This window comes from Schistocerca nitens, chromosome 2, assembly GCF_023898315.1.
Source record: "Schistocerca nitens isolate TAMUIC-IGC-003100 chromosome 2, iqSchNite1.1, whole genome shotgun sequence".
Taxonomy (NCBI): domain Eukaryota; kingdom Metazoa; phylum Arthropoda; class Insecta; order Orthoptera; family Acrididae; genus Schistocerca; species Schistocerca nitens.
In genome coordinates, this window is record NC_064615.1 from 466,617,172 (window position 1) to 466,637,447 (window position 20,276).

The 20,276-nt window shown below is 36.1% G+C and overlaps 1 protein-coding gene across 2 annotated transcripts in view; it reads left to right on the top strand.

Moving 5' to 3' along the window:
* Positions 1–634: 634 nt before the first annotated feature.
* Positions 635–20,276, top strand: part of LOC126236373 (kinesin-like protein KIF20B) — a 41,923-nt gene continuing 22,281 nt past the window's right edge. The window contains exons 1-3 of one of the 2 annotated variants that reach the window (XM_049945620.1): positions 635–730; positions 874–1,051; positions 1,145–1,251. In XM_049945620.1, coding sequence (XP_049801577.1) covers positions 1,198–1,251 — 54 coding nt within the window. In that variant the 5' untranslated portion in view covers positions 635–730; positions 874–1,051; positions 1,145–1,197. Of the gene's footprint in view, positions 731–873; positions 1,052–1,144; positions 1,252–4,246; positions 4,383–20,276 lie in introns of those variants that run through there. The other variant, XM_049945621.1, reaches the window with a different exon arrangement.

The window sequence follows — 20,276 nt, forward strand, 5'->3', positions numbered from 1 at the left end:
AAATGCATTTTGGAATGTTCTGATGTGACGGCCAGTGTGAATTGGCCTTTAAACGCACCACTGTGATCTGCAATGTGAATTCCACGTTCATTTCTCGCGTTCAGCAACTTAAATCCTTAATGCAACTTGACCTCTTTTAAGAAGCTCAGGAACAGTTCTATCGTCGTTATTAGAGGGAGAAGTAGCTTCTGAAGTCTTCCACAATAGCCCCTTTCAGCAAGGTCGCTGACTAGGAGAGATTACTTTTCTTTCCAGTCGCGAATCCAAACTTGTTTGTTATTTCTCTTTTGTAGTGGTTACAAGCAGACAAGCATGAACTCTGCTACCACTCGTTTAACTGCCCAATTTTTATTTCTGGTAGGACAGTGGTGCTCCAGCATTCACAAAATATAGAAACTGAAGTGTACACCTTGTAGGTAGACACTTAAGAAGCTGGTTTTACAACGCTGGCTTCAGGAAATTACTTGCGCAAGTAGTGTCTCACTGTGAGATACACTTAAAAAATTCGTGCAATTCGTCTGATACTCTGAATGCCTCCTTAATAGACATTCGTACTGTATAGTTTTGCTCAATGATCTTTGGTTTTACTTCTGGGCAGTCAAGTTCAGAAACCAATGAAAGCGCGGTGTTGGCAGAACTGTGTGGCTCAAAATTCAACTTGCAACGGTCGAATGTTTTGGTTGTAAACGCATGAAGTTTTGTTTCCAATTGTTCAGAAGTAGCGAATAAGGTACGCAATTGCAGTGTAATCAGCACTGAATTAACCACGTTGAGAGAAGTATAATTATTGAATGAGTTGTCGTGTAATAATATTTGAGTGAATCCAAGTGACAGATTGTTTATATGCATTGTGTATACTGCTTTTTGTTGCAGATTAGACGTCTGTACATTTGTCATAAAGATGTTCGTGATGTTCAAGTCTGCATAATGGTATTAAAGTGCATCCGGCCAGTGGCAGTATCACCAAATGATATATTCGGAGATGGTTCTGTCACGTTGATTCAATTTGCGTACTTACCCGCTATTTATTAGGTAGTTTCGACGATAACAGGTAATGACAGAACCTCTGTTAACCATATAATGTCTGTACCCCAGTTACTTTCCCACGCGCACTGCGTTAATGATTGTGTCGATTATTTTACAGGTGTGAAAATTGCGAAGAATTACACACCTGACTTCCTGTGAATTTTACTAACGATGATCCGTAAAATTTCTGCTGCGAATGACGTCGACGCAGTTTATTTAGATAGGGTAAGTGGGTCTCTAAATTTTTTTTATTTGTAGTCTCGTTTCTTTTGCGGTGGTGTCTTCGCTTAAACTGTAAGTTTCTATGAGGTCGATAGAAGTGAGTACAGTACTAGTGTTGCGCCGTGACGTAAAATGCATATCAGCTTTCTCAGAAAATCCGAATTTAATTTCGCTTAGCGCTGTTTCAATAACAGTCTCGGTCTTTAATGCGGGGCTCGACGGGGTAACTTTAATACAATGCAAATCTTAATCAAAATGTATTCACACTTGTAAACAGAATTTATGATGCTGGAGGTTCTGTAATTTGTACCAGGCACTGATGACAGCCAGAAATATACACATTGCAATATGGGATACTGTTTTGCTATGTCTACGTATTCCTCCAGAAAAATTAAGTAAAAAAACCTGGCAAGCTTATCCCTGCAACCCCCTCCCACTATGTGTGACAGTTGGCTAGCTAGATTTGTATAATTTTATCCTTGCTATCACATCTAGATATATTGTTCCCATATTATGCTCTGAGCCATTCCATGTCAGATCAACACACTTTACATAAAATTTTTCTCCCTTTTGCTTAAATTTCATATACTGAGTGGCCAGATTAACAAAAATACCAAATTTCAATTTTTTTCTCAAACAGTTTCTGAAATATACCTATGTAAAATTTTCAAAAATTAGCTCAGGAGCTGTCTGCATTGAGTGAGAGAGCTGGGGAAGATGCCATTTTGCAAAATTTTTATGATCTTTCCAGTGATAAACAATGCACCATATGTTCTTATTAGAAATTTTCATATACTTTTCTCTCCAGAAAGTACTTGCCATGCGATCTAGATTTGTCATAATTAGTGTTTTGATCACTGATATCTCCAATAATGTTTTCCTCAACTCGTGTTGTTCAATAATAGCCACCATTTGACCAATTGTACATCTAACAAATAGGTGTTCATATAAAATATCCAGGAAAGTAACTGTAGCCTTAAGTATCGGAATATCATCTTAAAACAAAATCAGTCGACATATTGTATAATGACGTAAAGTTGGTTGCTTACTTCAATTTTATGCAATTTAAAGTAATAGTTCATTAATTGGTAAAACAACAATTTTGAAAATGGGACCTATAACTAAACACTTAAATAGTTTTCAAAAATTAATTTTGGTCCAAGCAGATTAATCAAAATGCACATTCCATTTTCACAGACTTGAGCCAGTGTATGCAGGGCAAGCAAGTTTGTTCCTGGCTGGCTGTGGAAAAGTCTAAACAAGCACATTCTCCCTCCAGCCATGCACTTGCTGTCTGTACAGTTATTGACTAGAGCCTTTGCTGGAAGGATGTGTTATGTATTGTTTCACTCCAAAGCAGATAGTTAATATTAGCGTTTCTAGGCCATTATAGTGGCATTATAGTAGTTATTACTCTGCATTGAACAATTTTTTATCTAATGTATTTTAGTAGAATGTGGTGTTTAACAGTTCTTTTACAGGTAAAAGCTATAAATTGAAGGAGTGTTAATCAGTGATTTGTGTCGCTAACCTAGTAAAAAATGCAGTGATGTAAGAGTGTAGAATTGTAGTCCATTGAAGAAATCAAATCTTTTTCTTGGAGACAAGAGCTGAGAAATATCACAGGGTGGATGCTGGAGAATTCTGCAAATACCTAATGGCTCCATGAATTGTGATAAATGTAGGAAAGATGTAGCTTAACCAAGTTGGAAAAATACAGAGCCAATCAATGATAGAAACACTGAAGATCAAGATTACTTAGATTGGAAGTAATCATCTTTGACAAGGCCCAGACTTCACAACTACTTCATTGTCTGTTCAGACACATCAGTTAGGTGATCCCCAGTTGATGAGAAAACATAACATCTAAGTACTATTCCAGATCAAAAGTGGAAAAAAAACTATCATCAGTGGAACTTAAACTTTTTGTTGCTGTGAGACTTCTTTCTCATTAAATCTCAAAACTAAATTTTTTAATTCTACACGTAGGGCAAGAAAACTAATGATTCTTACAAGTTTACTTGGAAAGTGGAGTATCAGAAAGATTGTGTGCAAATTTGATGCTCCTAATTATATTGTTTGGTATTTCAAAACAATTTTGAAAGATAAAAAGTTGATGGAAGGTCCACAGCCAAACCCAAAAAATGTTTATAAGTAGAAGCTGTACAAACTACATTCATTTTATGCAAACGATGAAGTTATCCAGGTAGTGCACAGTATTAGATTGCATGATATTTACAGAACGAAACTGAAATGTAACATATCTCCTTAAGCTTGCAAACATTTTTAAAGCCAAGTTACCTAAGACATAATTCTTTTCACTTCAGGCAGGGGGGTTACGTTCATAGTCTCAGATGTTATTGAATTTAGCGTATGTTAAAATTCAGGAGTAAATAAGGAACATGCATTTTTTGTTTCCTCTAAAAAAATTCCTGGCTTGAGATACAGGCCTCCAAAGATGACAATGCGAACACCATTTTGAAGGTGCGAATTTCGGAAAAAAATTTAAAATGCTTTATCTCTGTAACAGTTCTAGATATTTTGTAATTTTTTTTATTTGAAAGATAATTGCTTTGATTACAATGATATCCTCCATTTGGACATGTGTCAAAGTTCTTTTACTGTCTGTCACCTTTTGAATTTTTTATAATTTGCAGAAAATTTTTTTCAGAAGTGCCAGTCCATAAGTTTTTTTTTTTATTTTCTCTTGATTAGTACCATGTAGTACTATATTATCCGTAAAGGAGAGCTTCCACTTTTAAGTTGTACATGTTTTATTTCAAAAAATCACTTTTTTAACTTTCAAGGGTAATTAATGTAGGTCTTCACTCAAGTTGTTTCCTACTAATTTCTTTGTTTCGATGTTTATTTATATTGTCTTTGTTGCAGTTGTTTCTTATCACTTTCTTTGTTGCAGTTCTTAAACTTTGTTTTAGTTTCTTGTCAGTTTCTTTGTTGTGGTTGTTCATTGCAGGTTTCTGTATTGTAGTTGTTCAGTGCTAATTTGTGTACTGAAGATGCTTCTAAGAAATCTGAGACCATCCAGTGAGTTTTCATGAGGAATTTGCCAATTGACATAGTTGCAGTGTTTTGTGAAAATGACTGTTTGAAATGTCTTCTGACTGGGGCTACAGGTAATGAAGTGTGCTGATTATTTGCATGTTGGTAAAAGTGATATATAAGACAAAAAGAAAAAAAAAACAGAGTTTGCTCAGGTTGGGAATAAGTGTTCTCATTTGAAGACTGTTTCAAAGTGAAGATGTTTCCAGTGACGACTTTTTGTAATGTTTTGACACAATAACAACGATCATAGTATCTAAACAAGGTGAAGCCTCCTGTGGTGCAGATTTTGCATCAATGGAGGAAGAATTAAATACCCTGAATTGGTCAACTACAGATGTGTTATTCCTGTTAAGAAACCATGGCCAGTGAAGTTGAGTCATAAGCTGTATGCATCAAGAAAGCACAGAGAAATTACTAAAGCTATGGATGAATACACTACAGCAAGACTGACCACACTTTTCAAAGTAGAAATTCCATCTTCAGAAGAAAATTAACCAAAGCACTTTGCCAGGAATTTTTCACAAGTATCAATTCAGCTGTTGAAAATTGTGCATCCTACAGTGAAAAGGTTCAAATTTTAATGATTATTCCAGAGATATTTTCAAAGAAAACAATTTTGAATCATGTTCCATCAGTATTGAAGTACATGGTAAACAAATCAAGAAACGTGAGGTCTGTAAAAGGAGTCTTTGGAAGACCAGATCCCTATTATGGTCATCCTGTATAAGCAGCTAAAGTTCAAATAGTGCAGTCATTTTATCTGGAAGATAAATGGAACTGTGCTCACCAGAGTGCCAACAAAAAATAGACTAACTGTAACAGTTGAAGGTCAAAGAGTTGTGAAAGTGAAGAGGTACATGACTCACAGTATTAAAGAACCTTTTGCAATTTATAAGAGCAACTATACAACTTCACATATGGAAGATAAAAATTTTATTCACTAAGACTTAGGTGGGCAGTTCCACACCTACATAGAGATGTCTGTGTGTACTGCATGAATTTTGAACTTTGTGTGGTAACTTTGAACTTACTGGAGCACATGACACCTTGATTGGGTGTGTGAAGTCATTAGTAGTCTGTGATGTAAAGTGAGAGACTTGTTTGTTTCAAGAATGTGGTGACTGCCCTGGAAAGGGAGAACTGTCTTTAGACACTTGGCCTGGAAGATGTAGCAGGTAACTTTGCAGAAATTACATATCCAACATGGGAGGAAAATAAACTAATTAAGAAAACTGTTACCTTTGACAGTTTCATTGATGAACTTGGTAAATGGTCAGTAAAGCACTAAAACACCAGCATCTGAAGAAACTGCAACACATTGCAGAAGTGAAAGGGTGTGTACAGGCTGAGGAACCATGTTTAGTGCTTCATTGTGATTTTGCTGAGAACTGGTCTGTAATTCTCCCACAAGAAGTAAAAGGGTATCATTGGACTAATGATCAGGTTTCAATTTTTACAAGAGTGGCATTTTCAAAACAAGACCACAAGTGTTGAAGTTATAAGTGATGACTCGGCACATGCTTTGCTAGCAATGCGCAAAATTCAACTGGAAACAGGGGCAGAGGAGATCTTCATTATTTCTAATGGTGCTTCTAGTCATTTTAAAAATAATTACTGGCTGTTTGAATTGAATAAGTCGCATGTGCCAACTGACTGGATATACAGTGCTACTGGTCATGAGAAGGGGCCTTGTGATAGTGTAAGAGGCCTGCTGAAGCGCCATGCTACAAAACATAATCTTCCCAGAGCAAATACAGCTGCAATTCAGAATGCTGAGGATTTTACAAGGGTCGTGAAATCTTACGTCTCCAAAGCCTTCATTCTTTTGCCCAAAGAGGAAATCGAAGAATTCCATGAGCAGAAAAAACAAGAATGGTTGAAACAAACTACTCCTGTGAGAGGAATTCAGAAGACACGTTTTTGGACTCGGTGATGGGCGAACTCGTATTGCATGCACTTCAAAGAGCAAGAAAAAGATATTTCGTTAATGTGACAAACACCTCAGAAACAGGAAGCTAATATTCAGATTCACGACCTGAGAAGGGGATGTTTGTGGTGTGTATGTATGTATGACTGTGATTGGTGGATTGCAGAGAATATAGACACCAGTTATGAGTTAAATGAAATTGTAGGGATCTTTATGCTACCTCATGGACCAGCTGCTGGATATAAGTTTCCAGCTGAAGGACAGCAACGCCACCATCAGTGCTCACTTCCTGTTCACAATGGTTTGAAGATTGTAAATGCTTCAGTTCATACTGGCTCAATAGGAAGGCATCACTCTATATCAAAGGAAGATACTGAAGCAGTGGAACACATTTTTAGTTGACTAACTTGCTGATTTCAGTACAAGACAGAGTACACGGAAGTTGTAAAAGTTGAAACCTTTACGTCTTTGGACCTTTCACATACATTTTGGAACCTTTTAAAATGATCGAAAAATGAGTTTCTTACTCATCTTTCAAAACTAAAATTACGTTAAATGATGCTGAGTTTTGATGTGTATGGGCCTGTTACGTGATAATGTGATAATAAAACAGGTTTTATGTAGGCTGTGGCAAAAATTTCAGTTGTTTATAAAAGCTGTTCAACCTAGAAATGGAAGCTCTCCTTTTCAGGGAATGTAGAACTATATGGTACCAATCAACAGGGAAAAAGACTGTTTTATGGATTGCCGTTTTTGGAAAAAACTTTTTCATAAATTATAAAAAAGTTCAGAATGCTAGTCATTCCATGTCAAATCAACACACTTCAAATAAAAATTTTACCTCACCCTCTTAGATTTTGCTGAAAGTTGGTATACTTGTAGTGGGTGCTGAAACTAAGAAAAATTTTAATTTCTTACCTCAAACCATTCCTGAACTACGGTCATGTAAACTTTTCAAAACCTGGCCAAAACTGTGTGAACGGACTTTTTTTAAATTGCCCTAGGAACTGCCCAAATTGAGCTAGAGAACTGGGAAAGGTGTCATTTTGCAGCATTTTTCATGCTCTTTCCAGTGATAGACAAAAAAACATAGCTTCTAATTAATAACATTTTTCAAAATGGTTATTAATATTTTTATTTAATTTTTTACAAAAAGTACATAATTGAAAACTTTCAAAATATTTCCATAACTACTTCATACTGTTGTAAATCACATGGCAAAATATAAACGTGGGGCGGTTCTAGGCGCTCAGTCCGGGACCGCGCGACTGCTACGGTCGCAGATTCGAATCCTGCCTTGGGCATGGATGTGTGTGATGTCCTTAGGTTAGTTAGGTTTAAGTAGTTCTAAGTTCTAGGGGACTGATGACCACAGATGTTAAGTCCCATAGTGCTCAGAGCCATTTGAACCATTTTATAAACGTGGGATGATTATGGGTTCATTGTTAAAAAAAATTATTCCGGACTCTTGTTTCACTAACGGCCTTAGTTTGACCAAACTGACCTTTAAGGTAGTAAGTCAGTAGAGGACCGTATACATAGGGCTTGATGTCTGTACAATAATTCAGAGACTGGAGCCATTGTTGAGATTATGTAGTCTACATTGTTACCTTCGAAGGGTTTGTGTGCCTACAGCATTATTGTGCTCTGTGGTTTTAGTGCAAATCAATTGTTACCTCGGTGTTGACCAGCCTGTATCTATTATATTTAATAGTTCATTTTCAAGTAAATCTATACATTGATGGACAGTTTATAAGTGGTTTTTGCATAAATATGGAACCAAGTAAAAAGTTCAGTGCTGTAGGAGTGCAGTGTTGTAATCCATTGAAGTGAAATCATTTTATAAGAGACAGAAAAAAACTGAGAAATGTCACAACATGGATGCCCAAATTATTTCCTCAAATACCAAGTGGTGCTAAGATTTTTGATCAATGTAGGAAAGATGTAACCAAATTGAAAAATACACCAGAGCCCATCAGTGATGAAAGTGTTGAAGAATCTTCTGGATCAGAGATAATCGTCAGAGACCAAGACCCTGACTTCACTCCAACTTCAGTAGCTGTTAAAACATTTAACACAACACTTCAAGAACTAGGTGAGTCCCCAATTGACAAGGGAAAGCTAACATATAGGCATTACACCAAATAAAAAGTGAAGAAAATGTCATCAATGACACGTAAACTTTTTGTTGCTCCTGAAACTTCGTCAGTTACTGATACTGATGAATCCATTCTTGAAAATCTTACAAAAAACTTTAAAAATTCTATAAGTAGAGCAAATAAACTGATTCTTACAAGTTTACCTGAAAAGTGGAGTGCCATGAAAATAACGAGGGAATTTAATGCTCCTAATTACATTGTTCGGCAGTCGAAAAAATTTTGAGAGAGAGGATTCATGGAAGGTCCAAACCCCAAACCAGGGAAGTGTTTACCAACAGAAACTGTCAAAACTGTACATTCATTTTATGAAAATGAAGTTAGCAGAGCAATGCCAGGTATTAAAGATTGTGTGACAATTACAGAAACAAGTGGAAATAAAACAAAAATATCAAAAAGACTTATTTTGTGTAACCTTAAAGAAGCTCACAAACATTTTAAAGACAAGTTTCCTAACACAAAAATAGGTTTCTCGAAATTTGCTGAGTTGAGACCAAAACATTGTGTATTAGCTGGCCGGAGTGGCACACACACTGTCTGCGTGTGCACAACTCACCAAAACAAAATTAATGATAGAAAATGCCAAACTAAATACAGTAACAAACAGCAGCTTAAACAGTTATAAGCAGTGCATTGCAAAAATGCTTTGCAACCCATCATCAGTAGATTGCAACATGGGAAACTGTGAATACTGTCCAGGAGAAACTGTCATACGTAAAATTTTAAGACTCTTATCATGAAAACTTAATTGAAAAGTTCAGTTCCGACAGTGGATGTCAGTTGACCAATGTAATCTGAAAATTGTTCAGAAAACTTCTGAAGAATTCATAGATTTATTTTGTAGTAAGATGTCGACTTTGATTCGGCATGACTTCATTGCCAAGCAACGAACATTCCTTAACTCCACAAGAGAAAACCTTATGGAATCTGAATTTGTTGTCATATGTGATTTTTCAGAAAATTATAGTATAGTTCTACAGGATGAATCTCAGAGTTTCCACTGGTCAAGACAACAGATTACCATTCATCCTTTTGTTGTATATTACAAACAGGAAGACAAAATTGAGCATATGAGCTTTGTCATTGTTTCTGATTGCCTGGACCACAATACAACTGTGGTTTACACCTTTCAAAAGAAGCTAATTTCATATCTAACAAATTTAAAAAGATTCCAAAAAAGATATACTATTATTCTGACGGTTCTGCCGCTCAGTACAAAAATAAGAAAAACTTCCTGAAACTTTGCCTTCATGAGGAAGACTTCAACATAAAAGCTGAGTGGCACTTTTCAGCCACAGCACATGGGAAAGGGCCTTGTGATGGAGTAGGGGGTTCAGTAAAGAGACTGGCAGCTCGTGCAAGTTTGCAAAGGCCAACCAAAATCAGATCCAAATCGCATGAGATCTATTTGAGTGGGCAGTAGATAATCACAAATGTTGATTTTGCATATTCCATTCAAGAAAACTACGCCGCTTCAGAAATATTCTTAAAAAGCCGACTTGAAGAGGCATTGACAATCAAAGGAACACAGCAATTTCATGCTTTCATTCCCAACACTACATCAAAATTAATAGTCAAATACTTCTCAGGTGATATGCAGAGTTGGGAGAGGGAAGTAACTACATCACCAGACAAACTGAAGTTACAAGATGTATCAGGCTATGTCACCACTGTATATGGCAGAAACTGGTGGCTTGGGTATATTTTAGAAAAAAAACGAAGAACTTGATGAAGTGAAAATAACTTTTCTTCATCCGTGTGGACCAGCTAAGTCATTTTCTTATCCTACACATGCAGATGTCCTGTGGGTGTCAGTTGTGGATGTTCTCACAAAAGTGAATCCATTTACTCCGACAGGGAGAAAATACATTCTTAATGAAAGTGATGTAAACCAAAGCCAGTCAGCTTTATTAAAATGTAATGTGAAGTTCCAAGACAATTTATTGGGAAACTGCTTTCAACTCAAAACTTAATTTTTGTCTCAGGTTAGTGTTAATGTATATTTTATAGAAAGTTGTTTCAAAATTATTGTTACTACCTATTGTGTTAAATTTAGCTATGTACAGATACCTGTTACTCAAAAACAAGCATTACGTATTTAACTCGTTTAATAGTTCCATTTCAAACATCATGGACCAGAACTATTATGTAAATATTTGTACTTATTCATACTTCATTTCAGTTTGTAGTTAAATGCTCAATTTCTTGTTTTTGTTATATCTGTTAATATACTGTTAGTGAGGTTGTATGAAATTAAAATAAGCAATCGACTTAATTATAAAATACGCTGATTAGGTTTGGTTTAATGAGGTGATGTTTTTATATTTCTAATACTTTTTTTACTTACCTTTCAGTATATTTTAAAGAAATTCCTGTTTGTTAAAGGTCAATTTGGTCAAACTAGGGCTGTTAGTGAAAAACAAGAGTCCGGAATAATTTTTTTAAACAATGAATCCATCATCATCCAAGATTTATATTTTGCCACGTGATTTACAATAGTATGAAGTAGTTATGGAAATATTTTCAAATTTTTCAATTATGTACTTTCTGTAAAAAAATTAAAATTAAATCAAAATATTAATTAGTATTTTGAAAAAGGTTATTAATTAGAAGCTATGTTTTGTTGTATATCCCTGGAAAAGGCATGCAAAATGCTGCAAAATGACACCTTTCCCAGTTCTCTAGCTCAATTAGGGCAGCTCCTAGGACAATTTAAAAAAAGTTCGTTCACACATTTTTGGCTGGTTGTAGAAAAGTTTACATAGCCATATTTCAGGAATGGTTTGAGATAAAAAATTGAAATTTGGTATTTTACTTAGTCTCATTGCCCGCTATAAGTATACCAACTTTCAGCAAAATCTAAGAGGGTGAGATAAAATAGGTGTGTTGATTTGACATGGAATGACTCTATAGTAAAAAAAACTTTGACAGGAAAGTCCAAATGGAGGATTTCTGTGTAATCATAAAGCATTTATCTTTCAAATAAAAAACCCAACAAAACATCTAGAACTGTTCCAGAGATACAACATTTAAAATTTTTTTTCCAAACTTTGCATCTTCAAAATGGTATGCATAGTGTCATCTTTGGGGGATTACAGAAGCGTCAGATACCATCAGTCTGCTTGACCCATGACGTCGCCAGTATGGTGGAAACGACCATTCTCAGCGTCTCCAATATGGCGCCGATGTCATTACATAAACATGGCAACAAACATGAAAATATGTACAAAACCAACAAACGCATCTCCCTACAAAATATAATCAAACTAATGAGACCAGCACGGGAATTTGGGGGTTTTTGGGTGGGGAAACACTAAATATAAACACATACAGACACACACCACGATCCCAAACCATACAAAATGACGACATAAAACCACCACAAAATACCCAAATTCCGCTACACTTAAAATATCAACAGGAATCGGTCACTTCCCTTCACCTACATACCTCAACCACAGTTGTCGATACCACAAAATAAAAACCAAATATTCCAAAAATTATGATCACACCACAACTGTAGATACCACGAAACCAACATCTAAAACAGCAAAAATTGGAATTTGGCACTTACCTTGACCTACATAGCTCAAATACAACTGAAGATACCAAAAAATTGAAATAGAGTACTTTCCCTAAGATACATAAATCAACCACACATGCAGTAAATAACACCAACCTAACAACACATAAGAACCACACCAAAAATCATAACGTGTGAACAGTAGACCCAAAAAAAACTACTACTTACCACAAAAAAGTTTAGGCGCTACACACAAGGTCAAACACCCCAATCGTGCACATTCCCAACTCGCGTACGCTGCATTTCACTATCTCCGCCACAAGCCCAAAAAGTTGCAGAAACTTAATGACAGACAACATATTATCCCCCTTTTAGCTCGCAAATGCACACTATTAAAGTTGTAAGTCATGTCCATACCTAACAAAAAAGTCACAAATTGAATTAAACGACTTACTGTGCGACAGACAGCAAACCAATAACATAAAATGTCACCGCAATAACATAAACACAATAGAAACTTAATTCTTGAATCACTGAAACTAATTTCCCTTCTTCTATAACAGTCACAACCAATAAATGCACACTTCAGGCACCGACACCCAAATGAATCCAATACACCACATTACACACGGGCCATATACACACCACCAGAGGAAACCACAATATGCAACAAGAAGACATCGACTAACACCACACACTCATAAACTAAACTCCGTGCTGTCATGACATCATACATCAAAACACCTTTACATCACAGGTCAAAGCCGATGGATGGGATTGGACACCTCTGTTGACTCCATATTTGGAGGACTGTATCTCGGAGCAGAAATTTTTTGGATAAAACAAAATATGTGTGTTCCATACTTAGTGCTCCATTATAACATACGCTAAATTCAATAACATCAAAGACTATGAAGGTAAGATTTTTTCCTAGCCTGCCTGAACTGATATGAACTATGCCCTAACATAAAAATAGGTTTCTCTAAATTTGCTGAGTTGAGGCTGAAACATTGTGTACTAGCTGGACGGAATGGCACACACTCTGTTTGTATGTGCACAATTCACCAAAACACAAAATTACTGACAGAAAATGTCATAGTAAATATGGTATCAAACGGCACTTACACAATTACAAGTAATGCATCACACAACTGCTTTGCAACCCACCATCAGTTGATTGTAATGTGGGAAATTGTGAATGTTACCCAGGAAAGACAGTAATAGATAAAATTTTGCAATTCTCTCTTGATGGAAAATTTGAGACTTCAATTCTTCAAGTGGGTGTCAGCTGACTGCTGGAATCTGGAAATCACGCAGAAAACTTCAGAAGAGTTTATAGACTTAATATGTAGTAAGATGTCCTTTTTTGTTCAATATTACTTCATTGCCAAGCAACAAAGAGCATTCCTTAACTTCACAAGAGAAAATCTTAATGTATCAGAATTTATGTGATTTTTCAGAAATTTATAGTATAGTTATACAGGATAAAGCTCAGAGTTACCACTGTAAAAGGAAACATATTATACTTCCTTCTTTATATATTACATACAAGATGACAAAACTGAGCACGAGAGCTTTATGAATGTTTCTGATTGCTTTCAGCATAATACATTTTCTGTTTACACCTTTCAAAAGAAGCTAATTTCTTATCTAACAAATTTAAAAAGCTTAAAAAAAGATTTACAGTTTTTCAGATGGTTGTACCGCTCAATTAAAAAATAAGGAGAATGTTCTGAACCTTTGACTTCCCGAGGATGACTTTAGCATAATAGTAGTGTGACACTTTTCAGCTGCAGCGCATGGAAAGAGCTTGGTGATGGCGTAGGGGGTTCCTTTAAGAGACTGGCAGCTTGTGCAAGTTTGCGAAGGCTATTCCACAACCAGATCCAAATCTAATGAGATCTATTTGAGTGAGCAGTAGATAACATGCAGGAAGAGCTTTTGCTTATTTCACTCAAGAAGATTACGCTGCTTCAGAAACGTTCTTAAAAAGTCGGCTTGAAGTGTTGACAATCAAAGGAACACAGCAGTTTCATGCATTCATTGCCACCACTACATCAAAATTATTAAACAAATGTCAGAGGATGTGCATGGTTGAGAGAGGGAAGTCACTTCATCACCAGACAAACTGATGTTACAAGACACATCAGGCTGTCATCACTGTCTATGACAAAAACTAGTGGCTTTGGTACATTTTTGAGAAAAATAAAGAACTTGAAGTGAAAATAACTTCCCTCCACATCATTTTCATAACCTATACATTCAGATGTCCTGTTGGTGCCAGTGGTGAATGTTCTTGCAGAAGTAAATCCATTTACTCTGACTCGGAGAGCATACATTCTTGTTGAAAGTGATGTAAGCCAGACCCAGTTGCCTTTTTTTAAAAATGAATCTGTGAAGGCATGAGAATTTCTTGAGAACATGCATTGAATTTGAAGCTTAATTTTCCTCTAGTTGGTATTAATTGATATTTTACTCATAGTTGTTTAAAAAATATCATGACCTATTGTTAGTCAGCTATATAATATAGGCACCTATTATTCAAAAGCAAGCATCATGTATTTAAATTTTTGTATTTAATATTTCTGGTCCAAGCATCATGGACAAGAACTATTATGTCAGTACTTACTTTTCATACCTTACTTACATTTGAAATTATACATCCCATGTTCAATATTTTTATTTTACCAATTAATAGGCTATTAGTTGGATTTGTATAAAATTAGTCAGCAATCAATTTAATCATAGAATATGCTGATTTATTTTAAGATGATAATATTCTCATATTTTATATTTACCTTTCTGTATATTTAATGAAACACGCATTCGTTAAAGGTAGGATTGGTCAAAATGGGCCTATTAGTGAAAAACAAGAGTCAGGAATTTTAAGAATGAACCCATTGTCATCCCACATTTATATTTTGCCATGTGATTTACAACAGTACTAAGTATTTGTGGAAATAATTTGAAACTTTAAAATTATGTACTTTTTAGGGAAAAATTAATTAAAAATTTCTATTCATATTTAAAATTTTTTTTATTAGACTTATGTTTTATTGTATGACACCTTTCCCAGCTCTTCAACTCAGTTACGAGGTACTGGCAGAAGTAAAGCTGTGAGGACGGGGCGTGAGTCGTGCTTGGGTAGCTTAGTTGGTAGAGCACTTTCCTGCGAAAGGCAAATGTCCTGAGTTCGAGTCTCTGTCCGGCACACAGTTTTAATCTGCCAGGAAGTTTCATATCAGCGCACACTCTGCTGTAAAGTGGAAATTTCATTCTAGATAAAACATAGTTTGAAATAATTTTGGTGCTGTTTACTTCTGTGCACCTGCCTGCGTGGGCAAATTATGCTTCCAAATGAGTCTGGTTGTTTATGTCAAAATTAAACATTTGCTAATTTGTGGTTCTCATGATATCATTGATGTAGACCTCACTACTTTGCCAAATTGATGGTTCCTTAATGCCTTAAGATATTGCCCTTCTTGTAATCAATTTGTATTACACATTTTTCTCCTCAATTAGATGTTGTACCATCACTTTAGTTATCTGATCCTGATGTACCTAATTTACAGCAGTCTTCTGTAGTACCAAATTTTAAAAATTCTCTTTTCCCTACTTCTTTAAACTGTTTCACTTCCATTTAAAGCTACATTACACTTATATTCCTCAAAAAATACCAACATTGAAATTTATATTTGATAAACTCCTTTTCTGTGATTTTTTTTAACCATTACCAGTCTGCATTTTATGTCTGCCACTTATTTTGCTGCCCAAATGAGTCAGTGTTTCTAATCTAATTCCCTAATTAAGTTAGACTATACTAAATTATTTTTGTTTTGCGTATGTTGAAGTTCATCTTTTCAAGGCACTACTTCTTCTGTGCAACTAGTCTGCATTCAAGCTTTGCAAACTGCTGTGAAGTGTGTGGCAGAGGGTATGTCTCATTGTATTACTTACTAGAGCTTTTTCCTCTTCCATTCATGTTTGGAGTGTGGGAAGAATGAGTGTTTAATGCTTCTGTGTGTCTTGTCCTCACAGTCCCTAAGGAAGCAGTATGTAGTTTGTTGTACTATATTCCTATTCACCACTGAAAACCTGTTCCTGAAACTTTGTAAGTCGGCCTTCTAGGGATAGTTGGTGTCTGTCTTCAAGAATCTGCTATTTCAGTTCTATCCCCACCTCTGTGACTCTCCCACTGGTCAAACAAACCTGTGACCATTCATGCTGTCATATTCTGTAAACGTAAAATGTCCCCCACCAGGCATATTTGGTGTGGGTATCACATATTACGCAATGTTCTGGAATGGGTCATACAAATGATTTGTAAGCTATCCCTTTTGTATACTGATAGCATTTCCCTAGTATTCTGTCGTGAAACGGAAATATGTTTCCTGCTTTCCCCGCAAGTGAGCCAGTATTTCATGTTCCAACAAAGTGTTAGTTGGGTATTTATATGAGTTGACAGACTCCAACTGGGACTCGTTGATGTTATAGGGTAGGAAACTAAATTTTTCATTTTTGTGAAGTGCATAAAAAATTTCTGAATGTCTATGCAGCTCGTTTCAGACAGTACTATGTTATAGATAACTGCAGATATAGAGGAATATTACAGATGAGTTGTCTGTTTTGACCAGTGACATAGGAAATGTGACAAATGCCATAAATAATATGGCAACTGCAATGTGATGTTATTTTGGGGATTCCACCACACCCCCTGCCAAACTTAACTAGTGTCACTGCTTTGACCTGACAAGGTGCCCTTGTGTCTTTGGTATACATTTTATGTATTTTTGGCGTACTTGAACAAGCACATTGGGTAAACTGTTACTTTAATGAAAACAATATGAAGTTAACAGAATATAATTTGTCACAGTTGATATGCAAACATTTGTAAAACTTTCACTGGAGAACTCCAAGGATCTTTATTGCTGAACATGCACATTTTACATTTAAATCCTAGAGTCCTAGAATATCTGTTGTTTAAATATGCTCATTTGATACCCCTAAATAAAGTTGATTAGTAACGGAAATTTTTGGCTTAAACAATGGAAAATCTGGGGGATGGAATAATATTATGGAATGTATATATTGCTACTCACAATATAGTGGAGATGTTGAGTTGCAGAGAGCCAAAACAAAAGACATATGATATTTCACCCAAATGGCTTTCTTCTAAAGTGGACAACACATACAAGTCATTCAAGCACAACTTGCACCCACACACATGACCACTGTCTCTGGCCCTTTTTGCCCAAAAGCTTACATATGTAACAGTCTGTGACTCAACATCTCCTGTATATGATGAATAGCAATCAGTTCTGTCTCATAATATTCTCAAATACTAAAATTGAATTTATAACTTTTGGATCTGTACTTTTCTTATTTTAATAAAATGTCAGAAGCATGGAATGAAGCTCATCAGTTTATGTAACATATTTTAAATGTCTTTCTGAACAATGATACAAAGTATTTTAATATATGAACGAAAATCATGTCTGTCAAAACCCATGCTCTTTTTTGTTTGTTATCAAATTATATTTGAGCCTCACACAAAATAAAAATTAGCCTAATAATAGTTCTGTCTGAAAATATTTTGCATATTTAAGAAATCATAGTTTGGGCCAGAACAATATTAGTTAATTTCCAATATTTTAAGAAGTCCAGCAGAGTTAAATATTTTTCCCTGTAAAGATACACCCTTTTTATGGTATCTGGAAAAATACAACAGTGATGTGTTGAAAATAAGCTAATGGTAGCAACTGCTTGAAAGTAATGTCATGACATTTATGTATGCTTTGTGAAAACTTTGCAATTTTTTCTCGACAAAAACATTTCTGAAATATGTGGAACAAATTTTACTCTGGTTATTACTGTGACAAAAGTTAAAAGTAAAATAAGCATAATGAAAATCTGAGGCACTGAGTGTCGGGCCTGGATGAACTCACTTGGAATTACTGTTTTCTGCCACAGCAAAAAGTATTTTGCTTTCAGATTTGTGTGTCCATTCATAGAAAGCCCATTAATAAAAACCAAAACTACATTTCCAACAGTTTGGTGAAATATCATCTCGGCTTTTTTCGGTGCTCTTGTAATTTTTTCCAGAAACTGGAAAGTGACCTTAATATTTTTGTAATTTTCTGTGTAATTTTAGTACTTAAATAACAGCATTTCTGTTAACTATACACCTCTTAAGAGTGTTTCTGTTGATAAGTACCACTTTGATGGACATTCTTGCAGGGCCAAGTTATCAGAACATCAGTACATTGAAAGTTCTATATAAGAAGTTTTAGTCTGAGACCAGAAAAATTTCGGTTGTACTTATCTTAAAAGTATAAGCAAATGTACAAAGATTCATGAAAATCTGGAACAGTGGGTGACATTAGCTGGGTGATTTGACATCTATGTCCCCAATCTGCCTGGTTGTCACTTGACCATGTCTCCAAAAAACTGTACAGAATGTAAGAATATAAAACCCTCAACTAATTTACTTGGCTTAGAAGAAATATGATCACTTCCATCATGCAGAGATGACAAATTACTCTGGTAGTAACCAATGCACCATCTACAACAAAAAAGCTCTCACTCTTCCCGCTTCAGCAATATGCCATAACTGTTCAAAAAGCATGCCCCACTGTGGTAAAGAGGATGTTCTGCCAGTCATACATATATCTACCTTAAGGGCCTTGGCCTCCTCCTGCCCTCCCCAAGCAGATCGGAACCCTCTTCATAGATCCTGCTGGGTAGAGGGCTACCTCCCTTTGGACAAACTCCACAAACCACCATAACCGCACACTGACTACAGTCAGTCTTTGGAGAAGATGCATGGAACAAGGCATTCTATAGGCTCACACAGACATATCCAGACTGAAACTAAAACTCGAAAATAAATGGAAGGAAAGAAGAAACAAGATGGAAAGATGAATCTAGTAATCAGATGGCACCAGATCGCCAACACCATCTACGGAAATTATGCTAGTTTATCAGGTGACATTGAAGCATGAAAGTTTCACTGCTTTCACTCCCCCCCGCCCCTTTCCTGCCCCTCCCCAAAAGAGAAAAGGAACTAAACCAACTACTTCCACCACCTCACTGAACATACACACCATACCATTCCAGCCAACAGTTAGTATGGCACTACAAGAAACTTTATTCCTAGCAGGCCAGTTACATTCTCAGACAGTTCAAAAACAGATCACTCTGGGAGAGCATCAAAGGATTTTTATACATTGATATGATAGATCAGTTTTAGAGAACAAATTGCTACAAATATTCTCAGAAGTGGTGGATGCGGTGTGGCATAATGGTTAGCAACACTGGCAGGTGTGATGTGGGGTCTCCATTTCAAACCCAACCACCAGCAATTATACATTATTTGGTATTTATCATTTCTGGAAATATCTTCTGTCTATAATGTTTGTGTATTTTGAAAATAGTCAGTGTTTGTATAAATAGGTGCACACTCTGTCCAAACATTCAGTTTTGTTCTGGCTGTACATCGGTTTTTGTAATGAGCATCCTTTCAGTGCTAGGTGTTTTATTTCACTGATAGCCCTGATTTTGGGTTTGGACTAAAGTGTGTTTACAATGTGACTATATTTCACTGAAAGCAGCTCTGTGTATGCGTACGCGCGCGCGCGCGCACACACACACACACACACACACACACACACACACACACACACACACACACACACTCTCAGTATGCTCAGTAACATTTATCCATCTCCTCATGGGAAGGCAAGATAGCAACTGAGCACTGATTTGATTGTGCAACTGCCTCCACCTCAATTCACTTGAGGAATTTCAATCCCAATAAGCATTTTTGAGGCAGTTGCAAAATTTGACAATGTGCTACAACATGTATTTTCATTTTAGTCCAGAATTTGGTACCATCTCAGCTGTTGATGTATCAGTCTGTAGCCTTAGCTTTTTTACTGCCCATTTACTGGTAAGCACTTGATGGTTTTTGTGGCAGTGATCGCTTTCTAGCAACTTTTTCATTGCTATACCAACACCCATCATAAAACCGTGCAAGCTGGAATTTCAAGAATGCCGATTGGCATAGTTTCACCATTTATTTAAAATCTGAACTGTCCACGCAAGGAGGAAGTGAAATTATCCTTAGATACCCCTCTGCTGCAATACTATACGCTGCAGAAGCAGTAGTCCATCTCTCCTCTGGGCCCCAATGACCAGAAACCTGTACCATGGTGGAACCATCAAATAGTTGCAGCAGTTTCAATCACAGAGGAGTACCTTAGCAATGTAAGTGACATCTGTCAAAGGATGTGCTTATCACCTTCAGAAGGCTCCAAAATTGGTCAGGCAAACTGATAAAATGCAAAAAGGAAAGTTGTGA